The sequence below is a fragment of the Mobula birostris genome, chromosome 7 (assembly GCF_030028105.1).
Source record: "Mobula birostris isolate sMobBir1 chromosome 7, sMobBir1.hap1, whole genome shotgun sequence".
NCBI classification, from domain to species: Eukaryota; Metazoa; Chordata; class Chondrichthyes; order Myliobatiformes; family Myliobatidae; genus Mobula; species Mobula birostris.
In genome coordinates, this window is record NC_092376.1 from 9,091,149 (window position 1) to 9,110,864 (window position 19,716).

General features: G+C 43.3%; 1 protein-coding gene across 1 annotated transcript in view; it reads right to left on the reverse strand.

Moving 5' to 3' along the window:
- Positions 1-9,981, reverse strand: part of gucy2f (guanylate cyclase 2F, retinal) — a 76,317-nt gene extending 66,336 nt beyond the window's left edge. The window contains exons 1-2 of the mRNA XM_072264208.1: positions 9,934-9,981; positions 884-1,505 (exon numbers count right to left, since the gene is read on the reverse strand). Coding sequence (XP_072120309.1) covers positions 884-1,505; positions 9,934-9,981 — 670 coding nt within the window. The remainder of the gene's footprint in view (positions 1-883; positions 1,506-9,933) is intronic.
- Between the last annotated feature and the right edge of the window lie 9,735 nt (positions 9,982-19,716).

Below are 19,716 nucleotides of genomic sequence, written 5' to 3' on the forward strand. Positions count from 1 at the left end.
CAGGTACAGAGGAAATGTCAGGGGTAAGTTTTTTTATGCAGAGAGTGGTGAGTGCGTGGAATGGGCAGTTGGCGGCAGTGGTGGAGGTGGAAACGATAGGGTCTTTTAAGAGACTCCTGGATAGGTACATAGAGCTTAGAAAAATAGAGGGCTATGTGTAAGCCTAGGTAATTTCTCATGTAAGGACATGTTCGGCACAGCTTTGTGGGCCGAAGGGCCTGTATTGTGCTGTAGGTTTTCTATGTTTCTGATTCCACAGATACCCCACCCTCTGGCTAAGGAAATTCCTTCTCATATTTAAAGACAAGCAACACACACAAAATGCTGGTGGAACACAGCAGGCCAGACAGCATCCATAGGAAGAAGCACAGTCGACGTTTCGGGCCGAGTCTTGACGAAGGGTCTCGGCCTGAAACGTCGACTGTGCTTCTTCCTATGGATACTGCCTGACCTGCTGCGTTCACCAGCATTTTGTGTGTGTTGCTTGAATTTCCAGCATCTGCAGATTTCCTCGTGTTTGCGTCATATCTAAAGAGATGCCTTTCTATTCTGAGGCTGTGTCCTCTGGTCCTAGACTCACCCACTATAGGAAGCATCCTCTCCACATTCACTCTATTTAAGTCTTTCAATGTTTGATCTGTTTCAATGAGGTCTGCCTCATTCTTCTGAAGTTCAGTGAATTCAGACCCAGAGCCATCAAATGTTTCTTGTAGGTTAACCCTTTCCTAGCCGGAATGATGCTTGTGAACCTCCTCTGGACCCTTTCCAAAGCCAGCCCATCCTTTCTTAGATAAGGGGCCCCAAAGCTGCTCACAATACTCCAAGTGTGGTCTGACCAATGCCTTAGAAAGCCTCAGCATAACATCCATTAAAGCAAGCTCACCTCGAAGATCTGGAACATTTTTAATCTTCGTTAAGGTTTCCAAAATATCTTCATTGGTGTACCCCATTGAGCTGACAATCCCGACTGGAAGACCTTTGTACCGGAGTGCGTTGGCCACTTTGTTGGCAGTATCTACCCAGATGTTTTCATTTGAAGATATTATACCAACATGGGCCCAGAGAAAGTGTTTCATCATGCTAAACAAAACCCTGACAGGAGATAACAAGGTCCTCGTAAATGTTGGGTAGCTCTCGGTGTTATCAAGCTGAAAGTTAACACAGGCCCATGAAAATATTCCCTTATTCCAATGCTTGCCCATCAATGAAGCTGCCTCACAGTAACCTGGGTTCACTGGACCCAGAAACACAGAGATATTTTTATTAAACTCCATAAAGTTCGTGAGGGCCTTTGAAGTTTGGCAGTCATCTTGGAGCACTGCATATTCAAGTACATATACATTTTGTAGGAACTTCTCTCTCTTGATCCTGTCCACGGCCAACTTAGCAGCCATTCCTGGGAGAGCTTTCGAAAAGTGTGGGTCACAATGCCATGGTCCAACAACTCCAATCCTGAATGTAAGTGAATCTGCTTGGTACATTAGAGCTGATAATCCCAAAATCAACTGCCATAGAGATGGGAAATATTTTAATTTCACAAAATATCTTTGCTTCTGAGGGTGATACCATCGAGGATGATTAGTAAGCTTCAGCAGAAAACCTCTTAATGTCCAGAAGAGGATCAGCATTTTCCTGAGAACATTCAGAGCCTGGCGATGAGCAGGAGGGGTTCATTCACAGACTGTTGATATTTGACCCTGAAAAATATAACCAAAACATTTGCATAATTTAATTTGGGGTGCCACAGTAGCATAGCGTTAGCACGATGCAATTACAGCTCAGGGCTTTTGAATTCCGGGGGTTCAATTCCAGTGATGTCAATAAGGAGTTTGCCTGTTCTCCCCATGATTGCTGGGATTTCCTCCGGGTGCTCCAGTTTCTGCTGCAATTGAAAGACATACCAGTTAGTAGGTTTGTTCGTTGTAAATTGGGCTAATGTTAAGTAGGTGAGTTGTTGGGTGGTGCAGTTCGTTGAGCCAAAAGGTCCTGTTCCATGCTGTGTCTCTAAATAATGAGTAACATACAGTAAACACAAGGAAATCTGCAGATGCTGGAAATTCAAGCAACACACACAAAAAATGCTGGTGAATGCAGCAGGCATGAACATTGACTTCTCTAACTTCTGTTAATGCCCCTCCTCCCCTTCGTATCCCATCCCTTATTTGTTTATTTCCCCCCTTTTTCTCCTCTCTCTTTTTTCTCCCTCTGTCCCTCTCACTATAACTCCTTGCCTGCTCTCCATCCTCCGGGCTCCCCTCCCCCTTTCTTTCTCCCTAGGCCTCCCATCCCATGATCCTCTCCCTTCTCCAGCCTCGTATCCTTTTTGCCAATCAACTTTATAGCTCTTGGCTCCATCCCTCCCCCTCCTGTCTTCTCCTATCATTTTGGATCTCCCCCTCCCCCTCCCCCTCCCTCTTTCAAATCTCTTACTAGCTCTTCTTTCAGTTAGTCCTGACGAAGGGTCTCGGCCCGAAACGTTGACTGTATCTCTTCCTATAGATGCTGCCTGGCCTGCTGGATTCACCAGCATTTTTTGTGAATAATATACAATAGTGAGGTGAGAGAAAAACAGTTAATGTTTCTGGCCACACTCCCTTCAGAATGGGAAATTCAGAAATAAGGAAGAATCCTGAAAGAATAATTATTACTCTCTTCACAGATGCTGCCTGACCTGCTGAGTGTTTGCAGCAGTTTGTTTATTGCTGTTCATTTAATCGTACTATTATGAATATTATTACACAAAACCTTAATCTGAAAGGATAGGAAAGCCAGAATCTCTTAAAAACAATAGATTATCGGGCCTAAAGTTTTGAGGAGCAGGTTGAATTTTTCCCCAGGAGTTCTGGTAACCAAGTGTTCCAATGCCTTTCCTACAATGGGATACCCTTTGGGCACATTAACTTGACCACTTTTATTTATTTATTTACTGATAGAGCATGATAGCATACCCCTCCAGCCTAATGAGCCCGTGCTGCCCAAATATACAATTAACCTACTGCCCTGTACATCTTTAGGATGTGGGAGGAAGCCAGGGCACCAAGAGGAAACCCAAGCAGTCACAGGGAGAACATTCGAACTCCTTACAGTCAGCAGTGGGAATTAAACTCGGGGTGCTGTCACTGTAAAGCTTTACGCTAACCATTTCTCTACAGTGCCACTCCAAACCTTGATGCTTCTCTTTTGTAAACTGGTTGTTAATATGGGTTGAATGCATCATCTCTAGACACTACCAGTGGCCAGAGTCGCAATACTTAGAGTTCAAACTGGGTCACACGTGGACAGCATTGACACTTTGGTCAGCGTGGACAGGTTGGCCTAAATGGCCTGTTTCCATGCTGCATAACTCTATGACTCTCAATGAATCATTATTTACGATGCAATTGTAAAATATCGTTTAGTCCCGCAGAACTTGGACAGGAACTTTTGCATCGTCTCTGACATGTTCCGTCATTCCATTAACTCCCAATCTTAACACCTATAACCTAAATGGCTTCCATATTTCTTAATAGCCTTTCTAAATCTACACAACAGGTACTCTGGAGAATCTTTGAAAGCATTTTTAAGAAAGCAAAATAATTTTTAGTTATGTGCAATCTGCATAAATTTCAACTCATTGTTAAAGAGTCAATAAATAATGCAGACAAAGTCACAGTACAGCTGATAGAAATTTTAAAAAACACTTAAAATAAATGCATCTGATCCCATATGCTTCTGGCCAATAAGATACATTCTTCTGGATATTTAAGTTGAATTTAATACACATGTACTATACATTCACAGGTTAAATGGTCGTGAAGACAATGTGATCATTTGGTGTCACACACAGTTCTCTTTTATTCTCTCATGTGCGCACACACTCACTCACTCACTCACTCACTCACTCACACTCTGAACAGGGACAGTTTTAATACCATTAAAGGTTAACAGTTTTTAACCAGGCTCAAGCTTATTATCTCAGCTGATCCTAAGCCCGTCAACTAGATTTAATTCACAGCAACTATTGACCATGGATATTTTGTTCTATAAAACAATATGTTTGGCCTAGCATGGTCTTTATGAACGAAAACCACATTTAGATGCTTATTTTTAGATGAAGACTGTTCATGTTGTGATTTCTTCAAGCAGTCAAATGGTGAATGAGAATACATAACAAATACATTGCAGTTCATGAATATGAGAAAATATGTTTGTCATTGCCAATAGCTATCCATCAGACCAAAACCATTCAAACGCTTGATACTAATCAATTACAAATAATGCCTGATATCATTGATGTAATATTTACCTGAAAAGTCCAGCGTATATTGTATTGGAAAGATGAAGATATACTCTTAACACCTTCAGCTGTGTTGTCTAATATGCAGAGATGAACTGACATTCAGTAAGTGGTTTGTTGGTTTTGCACTTGAGTGAAAGCAAATTATGATTTCCACATTCTCCAGGTTACAGCCACGGTAATAAAAAGGAATCATAAAACAAACTGTGAGAATAGCCTTCTCGGGCTCATTAATGTTCCGTCACTTTTTTCATAATTATTAACTCAAGAAATGCAATAAACTTCATCCAAATATTCAAAACACTGTACGTTTAATCTTGTCTTCTAATTTTGCAACAAGTCATTCTTTCATTCTATTTAATTCCTTCACGAAATGAAGAAGGAAAATAATATATTTTGCCTCCCAGGTTAATCTGTCGTCTTCGATGCCGTTTCAGTTATTCTGGAGGAAAGCTGCCGAACATTGGACGTCCAACTCGGTGACGCTCACCACTGTTGATTTAAGCACAGGCGTATTCACATTTCAGCACCACGGACAGGACAACCCCGTCTCCGGGTCAATTTCAGTACTAAGTTACAGGCAGAAATAACAAACCTTGTTCAGTCGCAGCTCGGATCAAGGTTTGCGTGAAGTTCGAGGTAACATTTCAAATCCGCCACCCTTTCTGTGCCTCACTCTGGTTTTTTCATGTAACTTTTCGAATACTCGTTCCAAAATTGACCTCCAATTCACACTCCGGGTGTGGAGACAGATCTAATCCCCAACGCTGGACAGATAAACTGTTATATGATTATTAATCCGATTGCTCTGCAGATTCGGAGAGAGAGAGAGGCGGGGTTCTTTGGAACCTCCGGTGATTATAAATAAGTGCCTTGGAGTTTGAACTGAGAAGGAAACTATTGATATTAACTTGGCCTTAACAGCGAGCAAAAGGTTTAGATTATTTCTAGCTGAACCAACAGTTCATCAGAGAGAGGAGGAAGATCGGAGAGAATATGACCGAAAAGTAGAAAATAAGTGAAACCACTTCTACCCGCACATCCTTTACCCTCAGAAGTAACTCGGAAATGATTGTGAGTGATTGTGATTGTGTGTTTGTGTGTTTTGTATCTGTGTGTGCGTGCACATGTGGATGTGATTTGTTTGCATCGATATCTGTATCTGGCTGTGCGCCCGCTCGATGGAATATGCTGTATGTGGGTTAGGGACAAACCTGGGGTAAAATAAAATCCATTTGCAGGCGCTGCACAACTTTGAGCAGAATGTGTGCGTGGATCACAATTTAAGTACACAGACTTGAGTAGTCCACTTTGGAAGTGCTGATTGTTAAAAGAGATTTGAACAAACCCAGGACAGGGTTAAAACAGAATTGACGATATTCTTTCCAGGATTGAAGAAGGACAGAGATAAGGAGAGGCTGGCTTGGCCGAGGTAGTTTACTTTGCAACAAACGATAAGGTTGGGAAATTTAATCAGAGGGTTAAAGAAAACAAGGCAGTGTGAAGGTGAAGAGTAGGGATAAAAATCCTTCTCAGAGAAATAAGCAACCCACGGGAATAGTTTTAAATGAGTTGGTAGATCAAGACTACTTTGATTACCTTCAATTACAATAGACTTTGTTTTCTTTTTGTAAAGGATATACTTTCTTGTGAAAGTTGTATTCCATTTATAGTGTCATACAGTCATAGAGTACTACAGCAGACAAACAAGCTTTTCTACCTATCTTGTTTGTGCTGAAATGTTATTCTGGCCGGTCTCATCAATCCGCACCTCGACTGTAGCCCTACATGCCTCTCCCATCCGTGTCCTGTCTCTTCAATGTTGCAACTGAACCTGCATTCTCCACTTCTGCTGGCAGCTCATTCCACACTTACACCATTTTCTGAGTGATGAGAAACAGTTTTGCCTTCTTTATAGAGTCTTAGAATACTACTGCACAGAAACACAGATGGCACGGTGGTGTTGTAATCAGCTTAAGTCTTTATACAGTACCAGCAACCCGGGTTCAATTCCTGCCACTGCCTATAAGGAATTTGTATGTTCTCCCCATGACTGCATGGGTTTCCTCTGGGTGGTCCATTTCCTTCCACAGTCCAAAGATGTTCCAGTTGGTGGGTTAATTGATCATTGCAAATAATTCTATGATTTGCCTCTGGTTAAATCAGGGGTTGCTGAGTGGCACAACTCAAAGGTCTGGAAGGTTCTACTCTGTACTGTATCACAATAAAAAAATATAAAGAAACAAGCCTTTTGGCTCATGTAGTCTGTGCTGAAGCCATTCACAGTCTAAACAACCATCCATTAAATTTCCTCATAACTTACCCTCTCAGGGGAGAACAGTCCCAACATCTCCAATTCATCCACATTACAAACGTAACTACACATCAAAAAGCACAATAAGCTGTTTCCATCCAGGGGGTCAGTGTGGACGTGGTGGAGGATTACAAATACCTGGGGATACGAATTGACAATAAACTGGACTGGTCAAAGAACACTGAGGCTGTCTACAAGAAGGGTCAGAGCCGTCTCTATTTCCTGAGGAGAATGAGGTCCTTTAACATCTGCCGGACAATGCTGAGGATGTTCTATGAGTCTGTGGTGACCAGTGCTATCATGTTTGCTGTTGCGTGCTGGGGCAGCAGGCTGAGGGTAGCAGACACCAACAGAATCAACAAACTCATTCGTAAGGCCAATGATGTTGTGGGGATGGAACTGGACCCTTTGACGGTGGTGTCTGAAAAGAGGATGCTGTCCAAGTTGCATGCTATCTTGGACATTGTCTCCCATCCGCTACATAATGTACTGGGTGGGCGCAGGAGTACATTCAGCCAGAGACTCATTCCACTGAGATGCAACACAGAGCGTCATAGGAAGTCATTCCTGCCTGTGGCCATCAAACTTTACAACTCCTCCCTTGGAGGGGCAGACACCCTGAGCCAATAGGCTGGTCCTGGACTTATTTCCTGGCATAATTTACATATTACTATTTAACTATTTATGGTTTTATTACTATTTATTATTTATGGTGCAACTGTAACAAAAAACAATTTCCCCCAGGATCAATAAAGTATGACTATGACTATGACTATGACTATGACAAAAGTACTTGGGGACTTTCTGAAAGGGATGTGAAAGGTGCTATAGAAATACAAGTCATTCTTTTTTTTCACACATCTGGAGTCGCCATCGTCCCAAAGTCCATATTAGTTGTTTTCTTTTTTAGAGATTTTCTCTAAAGAGAGGAGGGAGGGTGGGAATTTTAAAAAGGGAATAATTATTACAAGGAGAAGCAATTAGTTCGACCTTATTGCAAGCTCCTCAGGTTCTGATCACCTTGTTAATCTTCATTTGCACTATAAACCTACCAAGAGACATGGCCCATACCCATTGGTTAATGAACTCGGCCCCAGAAGAACAGTCACGCTCTTTGGTTGGGCTCCAGATAGCAGATGCACTAATTAATTGGGTGGAGGAGGGGCAGGCAATGCTGCCCTATTCAGTCTCACTAGGCATCGCGAGCTCTCCAGCAAACTACACAGCATGTCCCTACTACAGGCCCAGGAGTCCAATGTTGGAGACAGATATACTGACCCTTCTCTGAGTGAGCCTGTTAATAATTAACATTTGTCTCCAAGATCCAAACATTAACATACAGGGATAATTGAAAGGTTTGTTATTTAATTCCGATTATCTTTATAGAATAGATGGTTCCTGCTGTATGTCCTTAGCAATTATAGCAAAGCCAACCCCTACCCCCAACCTGATCATCCCCACTCCCCACTGCTATTTTATGCTGGTCTCAAACTCTGCCTCAATACTGATTAGAAATTCACGCAATGCCCTTCTCCGTAGGCGTGACCTCCATGGACTCTGTCTGCACTTTGCACTGCCTTGGGAAACCAGCCAGCATAACCAAACCCCTCCAACACCAAGGACGTTCTATATTCTTGTCCCCCACCCCCACCCCAGTGGGCAGAAGATGCCAAAGCCTGGAACTACCAGACACAAGGATAGAACACAGAACACTACAGCACAGTCCAGTCCTTCAGCCCACGAAATTGTGCTGACCTTTTAACTTGCTTTAAGCTCAATCTAACCCTTCCCTCCCACACAGACCTCCATTTTTCTTTTATCCATGTGCCTATCTAAGAGTCCCTTAAATCTCCCTGATGTATCTGTCTCTATCACCAATGCTGGCAGGGCTTTCCATGCACACACTATGCTCCATATAAAAAAAAACACTTAACTCTGACCCATTCTTTCTTCCAATCACCTTAAAATTATGCCCCCTGGTATTAGCAAAATCCACCCTGGAAAACAGTCTCTGGCTATCTACTCAATCATCTTGTATACCTCCGTCAATTTGCTTCTCACCCTCCTTCAAGCCCAAGGGAAAAGCCTTAGTTTGCTCATAAGAATTCCAGCTCAACATCAGCGGTTCAGCTGAGTGACACCGCGTGGTGTGACACTCTCCAGACTAGGACCCCCGTGATTAACTCTAATCAGGCATCCACAAATAATACAAGTAAACTTATCAAAATAAACTTAACAAGTTTAAGCAGAGAACACCAGGAGAACTCACACAAAGAGTGAGTTGCTTGAGAAAAAAACACAAGGAACTCTAAATAATTAATAACTTCTGTTAAACAACAATTAACCATTTCAGGTGTTCTATAGACCTTAGAGCTCACCACTCTCTGGCTCCCCACATAGGCCTAAAGAGCTCATTACAAAAGAGATGATGTTGCAGGCTGAGACCCTTCATTTTGTGCTTATTCTGCATTCTGATTGTTTTACTTTGTTACTCCCTCAATGCACTGTTGTAATGAAATCATCTGTATGGAGTGTATGAAAGACAGGTTTTTCACTATATCTTGGTACATGTGACAATAATAAACCAATTTACCAAGTTACCAAGTTACCTATTTCTTCCTATTCCCATTCCTAACACACAAACAGATGTTGATAGGAAGACAGGCAAGAGCTGGATGCTTCCTTCTACCACGTATATACCACATGTTCTACTCAAGGGAAGAAGCATGAATTTATAGGGTATCTGCCACATCCTCAGCTTGCTCCAGTGTGAGTCACAAGCAGGAGAGAATAGTTACTCTTTTAATGTGATCAGAGCAGCAAGTGCTGAGGTGCAAGTGGTTGAGATCAAGTTCTTACATGTAAATATCACCTACAGTTTGTCCTTGCACAATCACTTGGTTTGAACCTCTGTTTTTTCAGAAGGCCAAGGAAATTCTTTATGTCCAAGTTGACTCTCACCAATTTTTATTGATGCACCATGGACAGCATCCTATCTGGACATATCATGACTTGGTGTGGCAACCGCTCTGCCCAAGAACATGAGAAATAGCAGAGAGCTTTGAACGCAGCTTAACGCATCACAGAAACCAGCCACCTTGCATGGATTCTATCTATACTCCTTGCTGCCTCAGTAAAGCAGTTAGCATAATCAAAGATCTTCTCTACTCTGAATATTTGCTCTTCTGCCTCCCTCCATTTTGCAGAAGGTACAAGAGTCTGAAAGCACATAACAACAGGCTCTTGGGCGGCTTCTATTCTGCAGATATCAGTCTCCTGAACAGATGTCTTGTTTGTTAATAATGGATTGTTTAATTCACGTTCTACTTTGTCACAAACGTACCTCATCATTAGCCTGCACTCCACTTTCTCTGTAACCGTAATACTGCATTCTGCATCCTGTTCTTGCTTTTCCCTTGGGCTACTTTGCTGCACTGATGCATTGAAAGGCACCGTATTGAATCAGAATCAGAATTAGGTACAGTATGTTACCATTGACGTATGTTGTGAAGTTTCTGTTTTGCTATAAGATCTACTATAAATTACAAGGCGAATATAAAAAGAAATCAAGCCAAAAGAGAGCAAAATAATAAGGTAGGACACATAAAAGTTGCTGGTGAACGCTGCAGGCCAGGCAGCATCTATAGGAAGAGGTACAGTCGACGTTTTCAGATCATTTCGGATCTCCCCCCTTCCCCTCCCACTTTCAAATCTTTTACTATCTCTTCTTTCAGTTAGTCCTGACGAAGGGTCTTGGCCCGAAACGTCGACTGTACCTCTTCCTATAGATGCTGCCTGGCCTGCTGCGTTCACCAGCAACTTTGATGTGTGTTGCTTGAAATTCCAGCAGCTGCAGATTTCCTCGTGTTTGCATTTTTAAAATACTAAGGTGGTGTTCATGGGTTCAAAGATTCAAAGTACACTTATTATCAAACTATGTGTACAGAATACAACTCAGAGGTTCGTTCTCCCACAGGCAACCACATAACAAAGAAACACACTGGAACCCGTTCAGAAAAACTTCAGAAACCCAATACATGAAAAAACAAATTGTGCAAACAGCTAAAAGCAAGTAGACAACATAGAATATCGAACATCAAATGAGAAGTCCAATAGTATTCAGTTTAGTTCAGTACAGCATCGTGCTGCTAACTCACCGAAGCACCCCAGACCACATTGATTGCCCTGAACAAACTGCTCAAAAACAGGAAAAAAAAAGTAAGAGTCCAGGAACACATGTAATATGAACCACAAAGTCCCCCAAAATGAGTCCACTGCCTGACTGATCAATCCTTGCAACGTGGATCCCAAAACTCCTGCAATTTCCCCTGACAGCAGTCAAATGCAGGCAGATTGTGCCAAGCGCTCGTCCTCATCAACTTCAGCCTTGCTCTACCCCTCAATCGAAGAAAAGCAATGGAGTTGCTCATGGGCTCACGCCCTTGACTCCTCAATCGGAGACAAGCAGTGGGTCGATTATGAACTCATGCCCTCGACTCCACAACTGGAGAAAACAATGGAGTCATTCATGGGCTCATGCCCTGTCTCCAGGCTCTACACTCCACTCCAAGCCTCACCGAGCGCCCTCAGGGACAGCAAGGCGCCAGATTGTTCAATTGGTCCAAAAATACATCATCAAAATGTAGATTACAAGTTCCAATCGCACGCAGTCTGGTAGTAGAATCACATTTGAAAGAAGTAAATGAGGTAGTGTTGTGAACTGTCTGCAGGACGTCACCGTCAGCTGCATTGTTCACTAGCGCCATTTTGAAGTCATGGACAATTAAAAAATCTGGTGGCAGAGTGCAGGAAGCTGTTCCATAAACATTGAGTATGCGTCTTCCGGATCTTGTACTTCCTCACTGAAGGTAGTAATGAGAAGAGAATAGATGCCACCTTTTTGAGTAAATATCTTTTGAAGATGGTGGGGAGGCTAGTGCATGCATAGTAAAGTTTTTTGCTGTATCTTGGTACATGTGATGAAAATAAACCAATTACCGGCAGTTTTCCACAAGCAGCGCAATGATAACCATGTTGATGTATTTAGCATATGAGATATGCAGTGGATATTGGCTAAGACTAAATTTTTCCTTCCTTATCTGTTCCAAAATAACTTCAGCTGTCAAAATTCCCATTACAGCATACCTGCAGAATACTTTGGGATGTGTCTTACCTTGAAAATGGCTATTGGGACTCAAGTTATTGTTTCTCTATCTTTTGGTAATTTTTGTCCCTTCCTCCTTCTCCGTTTTGCTGTGTCCCATCTTGCTCTCCTCTCATCATTCTTCTTCTGCTCACCAAAACATCACCTCCCCCTGGTGCCCCCCGTTTGCTTCCCTTTCTCCCATGGTCCACTGGCCTCTCCAATCAGATTCCTTTTACTTCAGTCTTTTACCTCTTCCACCTATACCACCCAGGTTCTCTCTGGAAGGAGTTTGTACAGTATGTTCTCCCTGTGACCACATGGGCTTCCTCTGGGTGCTCCAGAGTTCCCTCAGCTTCCAAAGGATGTAGAGCTAGGTCAGTGAGTGGTGGGCACGCTACGTTGGTGGCAGGAGCATGATGACACTTGTAGGCTGCCCAGCACAAATCTTACCTAAATTGATTTAATACAAACAACACATTTCACTGTATGTTTCAATGTATATGTTCAAATAAAGCTAATCTTTGCCTCTTCTACCTATTATCTCCCAGCTTCTCTCTTCATCCCCCCTCCTCCAGCCACCCATCTTCCCCCTCACCTGCTTTCAACTATTACCTGCCAGCTTGTAATCCTTCCCCAAACTCCTCACTCACCTTCTTCCCCCCGTCCTTTCCAGTGCTGGTAAAAGGTCTTGGCCAGCAATGTCAATTGTTTGTTCCTCCCCATAGATACTACCTGACCTGCTGACGTCCTCCTGCACTTTGTTGCTCCAGGTTCCAGCATCTGCTCTACCTTTTCCCTCCTTTCTTACACTGAATGACTTCTACTTTAAATCTGTGTCTCAACTGGTTGCTGTGGCATGTCTAGTGTGGTAGTGGAGTGGTTAGTGCCTGTTGCTCCTGCTTACAGCTTCCACTGCTGGCTGGCAGTCCCTGAGAAAGGAGAAATGAATGAGTAAACCTCTCCCAGCTAGAACACAGCCTCTCCAAAAGCAAGCCTCATGTAGTGCCTCCTCGCTGGCGACACACGGAATTCCTTCAGACTCAGGCTGAACTACAGAGGACAGGGAGGGGGTCTGGTTCATAAAGCCATAAGACATAGGAGCAGAGTTAGGCCATTTGGCCCATCAAGTCTGCTCCACCATTCAATCGTGGCTGTTCCTTTTTTTCTATCTCCTCCTCAAGCCCAGTTCTCAGCCTTCTCCCTGTAACCTTGGATGCCATGCCCAATCAAGAACCTATCAATCTCTGCCTTAGCTAACCCCAAAGACCTGGCCTCCACAGCTGCATGTGGCAACAAATTCCACAAATTCACCACCCTCTGGCTAAAGAAATTTCTCCACATCTCTGTTTTGAAAGGGCGCCACTCTATCCTGAGGCTGTGCCGTCCTGTCCTGTCCATGGGAAGCATCCTTTCCACATCTACTCTATCTAGGCCTTTCAACATTTGAAAGGTTTCAACGAGATCCCCCCTCATCCTTCTGAATTCCAGTGAGTACAGACACAGAGCCATCAAATGTTCCTCATATGATAACCCTTTCATTCCTGGAATCATCCTTGTGAACCTCCTCTGGACCCTCTCCAATGCCAGCACATCTAGACTTCTTGAAGTGAATGCTAACATGGCATTTGCCTTCCTCACCACCAACTCAACTTGCAAGTTAACCTTCAGAGTGTTCTGCACAAGGACTCCCAAGTCCTTCTGCATCTCAGATTCCTGGATTTTCTTCCCATTTAGAAAGTAGTCTGCACCTTTATTTCTACTACCAAAGTGCATGAGCATGCATTTTCAAACATTGTATTTCATTTGCCACTTTCTTGCCTATCCTCCTAATCTGTTTAAGTCCTTCTGCATTCTACCTGTTTCGTCAACACTACCTGCCCCTCCACCAATCTTCATATTATCTGCAAACTTGACAACAAAGCCATCTATTCCATCATCTAAATCATTTATATACAGCTTAAAAGGAAGTGGTCCCAACACCAACCCCTGTGGAACACCACAAGTCACTGGCAGCCAACCAGAAAAGGATCTTTTTATTCCTTCTCGCTGCCTCCTACCAATCAGCCAATGCTCTAACCATGTTAGTAACTTTCCTGTAATACCATAGGCTCTTAACTCTGTAAGCACCCTTATATGTGGCACCTTGTCAGAGGCCACCTGAAAGTCCAGATATACAACATCGACTACATCCCCTTTATCTATCCTACTTGTAATCTCCTCAAAGAATCCCAACAGGTTCATCAGGCAGGAATTTCCCTGAAGAAAATCATGCTGACTTTTTACTATCTTGTCCTGTGTCACCTCATCCTTAACAATTGACTCTAAAATTTTCCCAGCCATTGCGGTCAGGCTAACTGGTCTATAATTTTCTTTCAGCTGCCTTCTTCCTTTCTTAAAGAGTGGAGTAACATTTGCAATTTTTCAGTCCTCTGATTTTTGAAAGATCATTTCTAATGCCACCACAATCTCTGATACTACTTCTTTCAGAGCCCTGTGGTGCAGTTTCTCTGGTCTGGGTGACTTATGTCCTTCAAGACAGATGGATGCCATCATCTTCATCATCATCATCACTTTAAATCCATTCACACTCTTAAGAGACTCAGGAAACCCACATGGGTTCAAGTTCCACCTGTTCCTTTGTGGAGTATGTTCTTTAATTTGCACAGGTCCCCTCTCTCGCCTCTTTATCTGGTACATTTATGCACTGGTGTTCCTTCCGAAGTTCAAATTTCAAAGTAAACTTATTATTAAAGTACATATACTGTATGTTTGGTTCCTTAAGGTTGTCATGGCTGGAAGTGGTAATGGGAACAAGCTCCCACTTCCTATTAAATATTCCCAATGGTGTGTGTCTCAAATACCTTCTGACAACCAAGTCCAGCTCCTGGCCTTCACGTGTGGCTTAGCTACTAAGAACCGTTTCTACTGACAGGAGAAGGGGAAAAGGCAGGTTACTGGTGCCTTAAAACGAGTCACTTTGGGGTTCGTCAGCCGTGGTTGGCAGCTCATCCACGAGAAGGAAAACTCTGATCTCAAACCTCTGCTGCCTTGTGGCTATACCCACTTATGGTGAAGACTTCGGGAGTAAACCCCAAAGGAAAAATCCAGAGCTGGAGTCTCTAAGGCAGTCCTACGTTGAGTTCAATGCTGACTGGCAACTCCTGTGACGCCTCTGGTACCAAACTGTATCGGTCTCTGCCGTTCCTTTGGGTTCATCAGATGCATGGAGAGGGAGAGCTTGCTACATGGTCAACAGTTTGCTCTCCATATTGGATTGTCTAGGTTTGCGTATCTAGACAGCTAGTACACAATATCCATGGTCGACTCTGACCGACGGAGGCCTCAGACAGATTGTATTTCACCTTATACTATCCTGAGATTCATTTTCTTGTGAGCATTCACAGTAAATAGAAAGAAACACAATGGAATCTATGAAAAATTGCACACAACAGACAGACAAATAGATTGTGAAGTCAGTTCAGTGTTGGGTGATTGAAGTTATTCTCTCTGGTTCAGGAGCCTGATAGTCAAAGGGTAATAACCGTTTCTGAACCTGGGGGTGTGGGACTTGAGGCTCTTGTACCTCCTTCCTGATGGCAGCAGTGAGAAGAGAGCATGACCTGGATGGCCTGTGCCAAGTTGGAAAGTTTCGTCACGTTTGCTGCCAACCTCCACAGGGTCCATCTCTGCCTCTTCATTCAAAGGGAAGGTGGGGGAGAGGAATTATTAATACAAGGGCAATATCTCTGATATCTCTGAGACCAAGTAGGTTAATAGCGGCAATTACAAACTCATTGTATTTCTCTGTCTCAACTGCTCATTTCTGACTAAAATTATTTTGGCTCAGTTTCTCTGATTTTATTCAAGCCATAGAGTCGTAGAAAACTACAGCACAGAAACAGGCTCTTGAGCCCATCTAGTTTGTGACGAATTCTTAATCTGCCTAGTATCATTGATCTGCACCCAAACTCTATACCACTCCCACCTATGTAATTATCCAAATTTCTCTTAAACATTGCAATCCACCACTTCCGCTGGCAGCTCATTCCACACTTGCACTACCTTCTGAGTGAAGAAGTTCCTCTTAAACGTTTCATTTTTCATGTTTAACCCACAACCTATTCTCAGCCAACCTCCGTGGAAAAAGCCTACTTGCATTTACCCTATCTCTATCCCTCATAACTTTGGATACCTCTGTCAAATCTCCATTCATTCTCTAGGGAATAAAATCCTCTGAAAAGGTGAGCTATTCCTTCGTTCGGGATTCGAATCAATGACCTAAGGTTGACTACATTTTATCTACAGTCCTCTGCTCTCCCATCTGAGCTATTGCAGAAATGTACTCTAGTCTACTGAGTATATCCTACAGCTTTTCCATTAACAGCATATTAATTCAGAGAAAACTTATGAGGATGTTACCAGAACTTAAGCTTTTGAGTTCTAGGGAATGGTTTTGTTGGTTAAAACATTATCCCTTGGAACATAGGAGACTGAGCTGGGACATTATAAAGGTGCATTAAATATTGAGGGACAAAGATAGGATGAATACATATAAGCCCATGCTGCCCCCAGATCAGATTTAGATTTATGATTAATGATATATGTTGTGAAATATGTTGTTTTGTGTCAGCACTACAGTGTAAAGTCATGACATTACAATTTGTTTGTTCATTATGCCCTGTGTTGTATGATGTAGGTGATCACAGTCTTTCCATGACCATGATTGTTCTTGGCAAATTTACAGAAGTGGTTTACCATTACCTTCTTCTGGGCAGTGTCTTTGCAAGACAGGTGACTCCACCCATTATCGATACTTTTCAGAGATTGTCTGCCCGGCATCAGTAGCCACATAAACAAGACTTGTGATCTGCACCAGCTGCTCATATGACCATCCACCACCTGCCTCCATGGCTTCACGTGACCCTGATCGGGGGCTAAGCAGGTGTTACACCTTGCCCAAGGGTGACCTGCAGGCTAGAGGAGGGAAGGAGCACCTTACACCTCCTTTGGTAGAGACGTATCTCCACTCCACCATCCAAAAAATACTACAAATTCCAAAGATAAATAAGTAGAGTGAAGCATGGAACAGTGAGGTAGTGTTTATGGGTTCATGGGACTGTTCGGAAATCTGATGGCAGAGAAGAAGAAGAAGATGTTTCTGAATCATAGAGTGTACCTCCTCCCTAATAGGGGTAATGAGAAGAGGGATATCTGAAAAATTGGGATGAGGGGAGTATAATAATAACAATAATAATAATAGTACTTAAAGGAACTTCACGAATGGGAAAGATTTACAGTCTTTTTTATGCCATGGACCAATACCATGAAGCAAGGGGTCCATGGGCCCCGGGATGGGACCCCCTGATTTAGAGGACTATGAACCAAATGCAGGCAAGTGGAACTGGCTTAGATTAGCATTTTGGTTGGCATGAGAAGTTAGACCAAAGGCCTGTTTCCATGCTGTAGTGCTCTATGACTCTACAATCGCTGTGAGGTAATGTTGCAGCTCTATAAAACCCCAGTTAGACCACACTTGGAGTATTGTGTTCATTTCTGTTTGCCTCATTATAGGAAGGGTGTGGCGGCCCGCACACGCGGGACTCGAACCGCCATCGGGAGCCACGGGCAGACACTAGTTTGGAACTACCCACTCGGGGCGGACCTTCTGGGGACAGTCTGGTGTCACGTCCGCCCTGCTGGTTGCAGGGGCCCGTGGGAGGGAAGATTTAAGCGCGCGATTTTGAATCAGTAAAGGCAGTTCAGCTCTCTCTGCCTCCGTGTGTTTATTTAGTAGCGTGTTTGCACGCAACTACAAGGGTGTGGGAGCTTTAGAGATGGTGCAGAGGAGATTTACCAGGATGCTGCCCGGACTAGAGAGACACCCTTGTCCTTGAGGATATCCTTGACTTATGAGGATGGGTTGAACGAATTTGGACTTTTCTCCGTGGACTGAAGGAGAATGGGAGGTGACTTAATAGGGGTGTACAAGATGATAAGAGGCATAGATCGAGTGGACAGCTTGAGACCTTTTTCTCAGGGCAGAAATGGCTAATACAAGGGGGCATAATTTTAAGGTCGCAAACACGAGGAAATCTGCAGATGCTGGAAATTCAAGCAACACACACAAAATGCTGGTGGAACGCCGCAGGCCAGGCAGCACCCATAGGAAGAGGTACAGTCGACATGTCAGGCCCGAAACGTCGACTGTACCTCTTCCTATGGATGCTGCCTGGCCTGCTGCGTTCCACCAGCATTTTGTGTGTGTTGCCATAATTTTAAGGTGATTAGAGGAAAGTATAGGGGAGATGTCAGAAGTATTTTTTTACATAGAGAGTGGAAGGTACTTGGAATACACTGCCAAGCATAGTGATAAAGGCAGATACATTAGGGACAGTTAAGAAACTCTTAGATAGGGATTAAAAAATGGAGGATTGTGTGGGAGAGAAGAGGTAGATTGATCTTAAACTGTCAGTACGACATCATGGGCCAAAGGGCTTCTACTGTGCTGTAAAGTTCTGTGTTCTATGCTCTGGTTTTGATACTGATGAGCTGAATAGTCTCCCCTGGTTTCTCTATTCGTAAAAGAAACATCCATTTTCTACAACGCAACATGAAAGACAGGAAGATGCAGCTTCTGGTACCTGAGTGTGCAAAGTGATCAATAACCTGATTACCTGATGAACGAAGGAGCTGACACGGCAAGCAGCAAGTTGGTGCCCTCTGGCATATCCGTCAGTGAGCCCCCTTTTTGCTTCGCTAGAAATTACCAGGAACATGTGGCCCCAGGGCATTTCCTAATTGGTAATTGTGCTTATACACTGGGCACATTAGATTCCCCCAGAAAGCTGAGGCAGCCTTTGCCGCTTTTCCCCAGAGGAAGCACATGTTTTATAACAATGTGACTCGACTTTTTTTAAAATCTATTTATTCCCAGAGGCATCACTTCGATGGCCAGAAAGAATGATAATCTGCAAACCAACAAACAGGAGTGAGGCAAGGGCTGTGGATGCAGACAGATCAGATGTCTTTGTTTTTGCCATGTGGTCGAAGGAATGGAATCAGAATCAGGTTTATTATCACCGGCATATGACGTGAAATTTGTTAATTTAGCAGCAGCAGTTCAATGCAATACATAATCTAGAAGACAGGGAGAAAATAAATAAATAAAATAAAACATAATAATAAATAAACAAGTAAATTAATTACATATAGTGAATAGATTTTTAAAAATGTGCAACAACAGAAATACTATATATTGAAAAAAGTGAGGTAGTGTCCAAAGCTTCAATGTCCACTTAAAAATCAGATGGCAGAAGCTGTTCCTGAATCGCTGAGTGTGTGCCTTCAGGCTTCTGTATCTCCCACCTGATGGTAACAGTGAGAAAAGGGCATGCCCTGGGTGCTGGAGGTCCTTAATAATGGACGCTGCCTTTCCTAATAGTGGAAGCTGCCATTTTGTGAGACAGTTCTTGCAGTCACCATTTTGTGAACCATTTGGTGAACTGGTTCTTGCTCAGGGGCGATCAATCAGAGCAACTGAACATGGACACAATGAGCTTCCTGCTGACAATCTCCTAAACCTGAGACTATTTCCAGGAAAGAAGCTGCTTATTTATTTATTTTTATTTTTATATTTTTTTGGCATGTGCCTGCGTGCGTGCGAGTCTGTGCGTGGACGTCTGCGTATGCGTTTTCATGTGCGTGCGTCCGTGATGATGTCTTTTTCATGGCTTTTTTACAAGGCGTGGAGAGAGAGAGAGGCTGTGTGGTGCGCCACTCCTCACACAGGCATTTTCACAGTATTTTTCCCTTTTATTTGACGACATCGAGTTGCGATCTCGACACTCAACCTGGCACGAATGGAAAGTGTACTCGGGGGTGGACCCAACTGGATTTGAACCCGGGAACCTCCACTCCCGGGTCCGACACCGATATCATTGTGCTACCAGCCAGCCCGAAAGAAGCTGTTTATTCAATTAT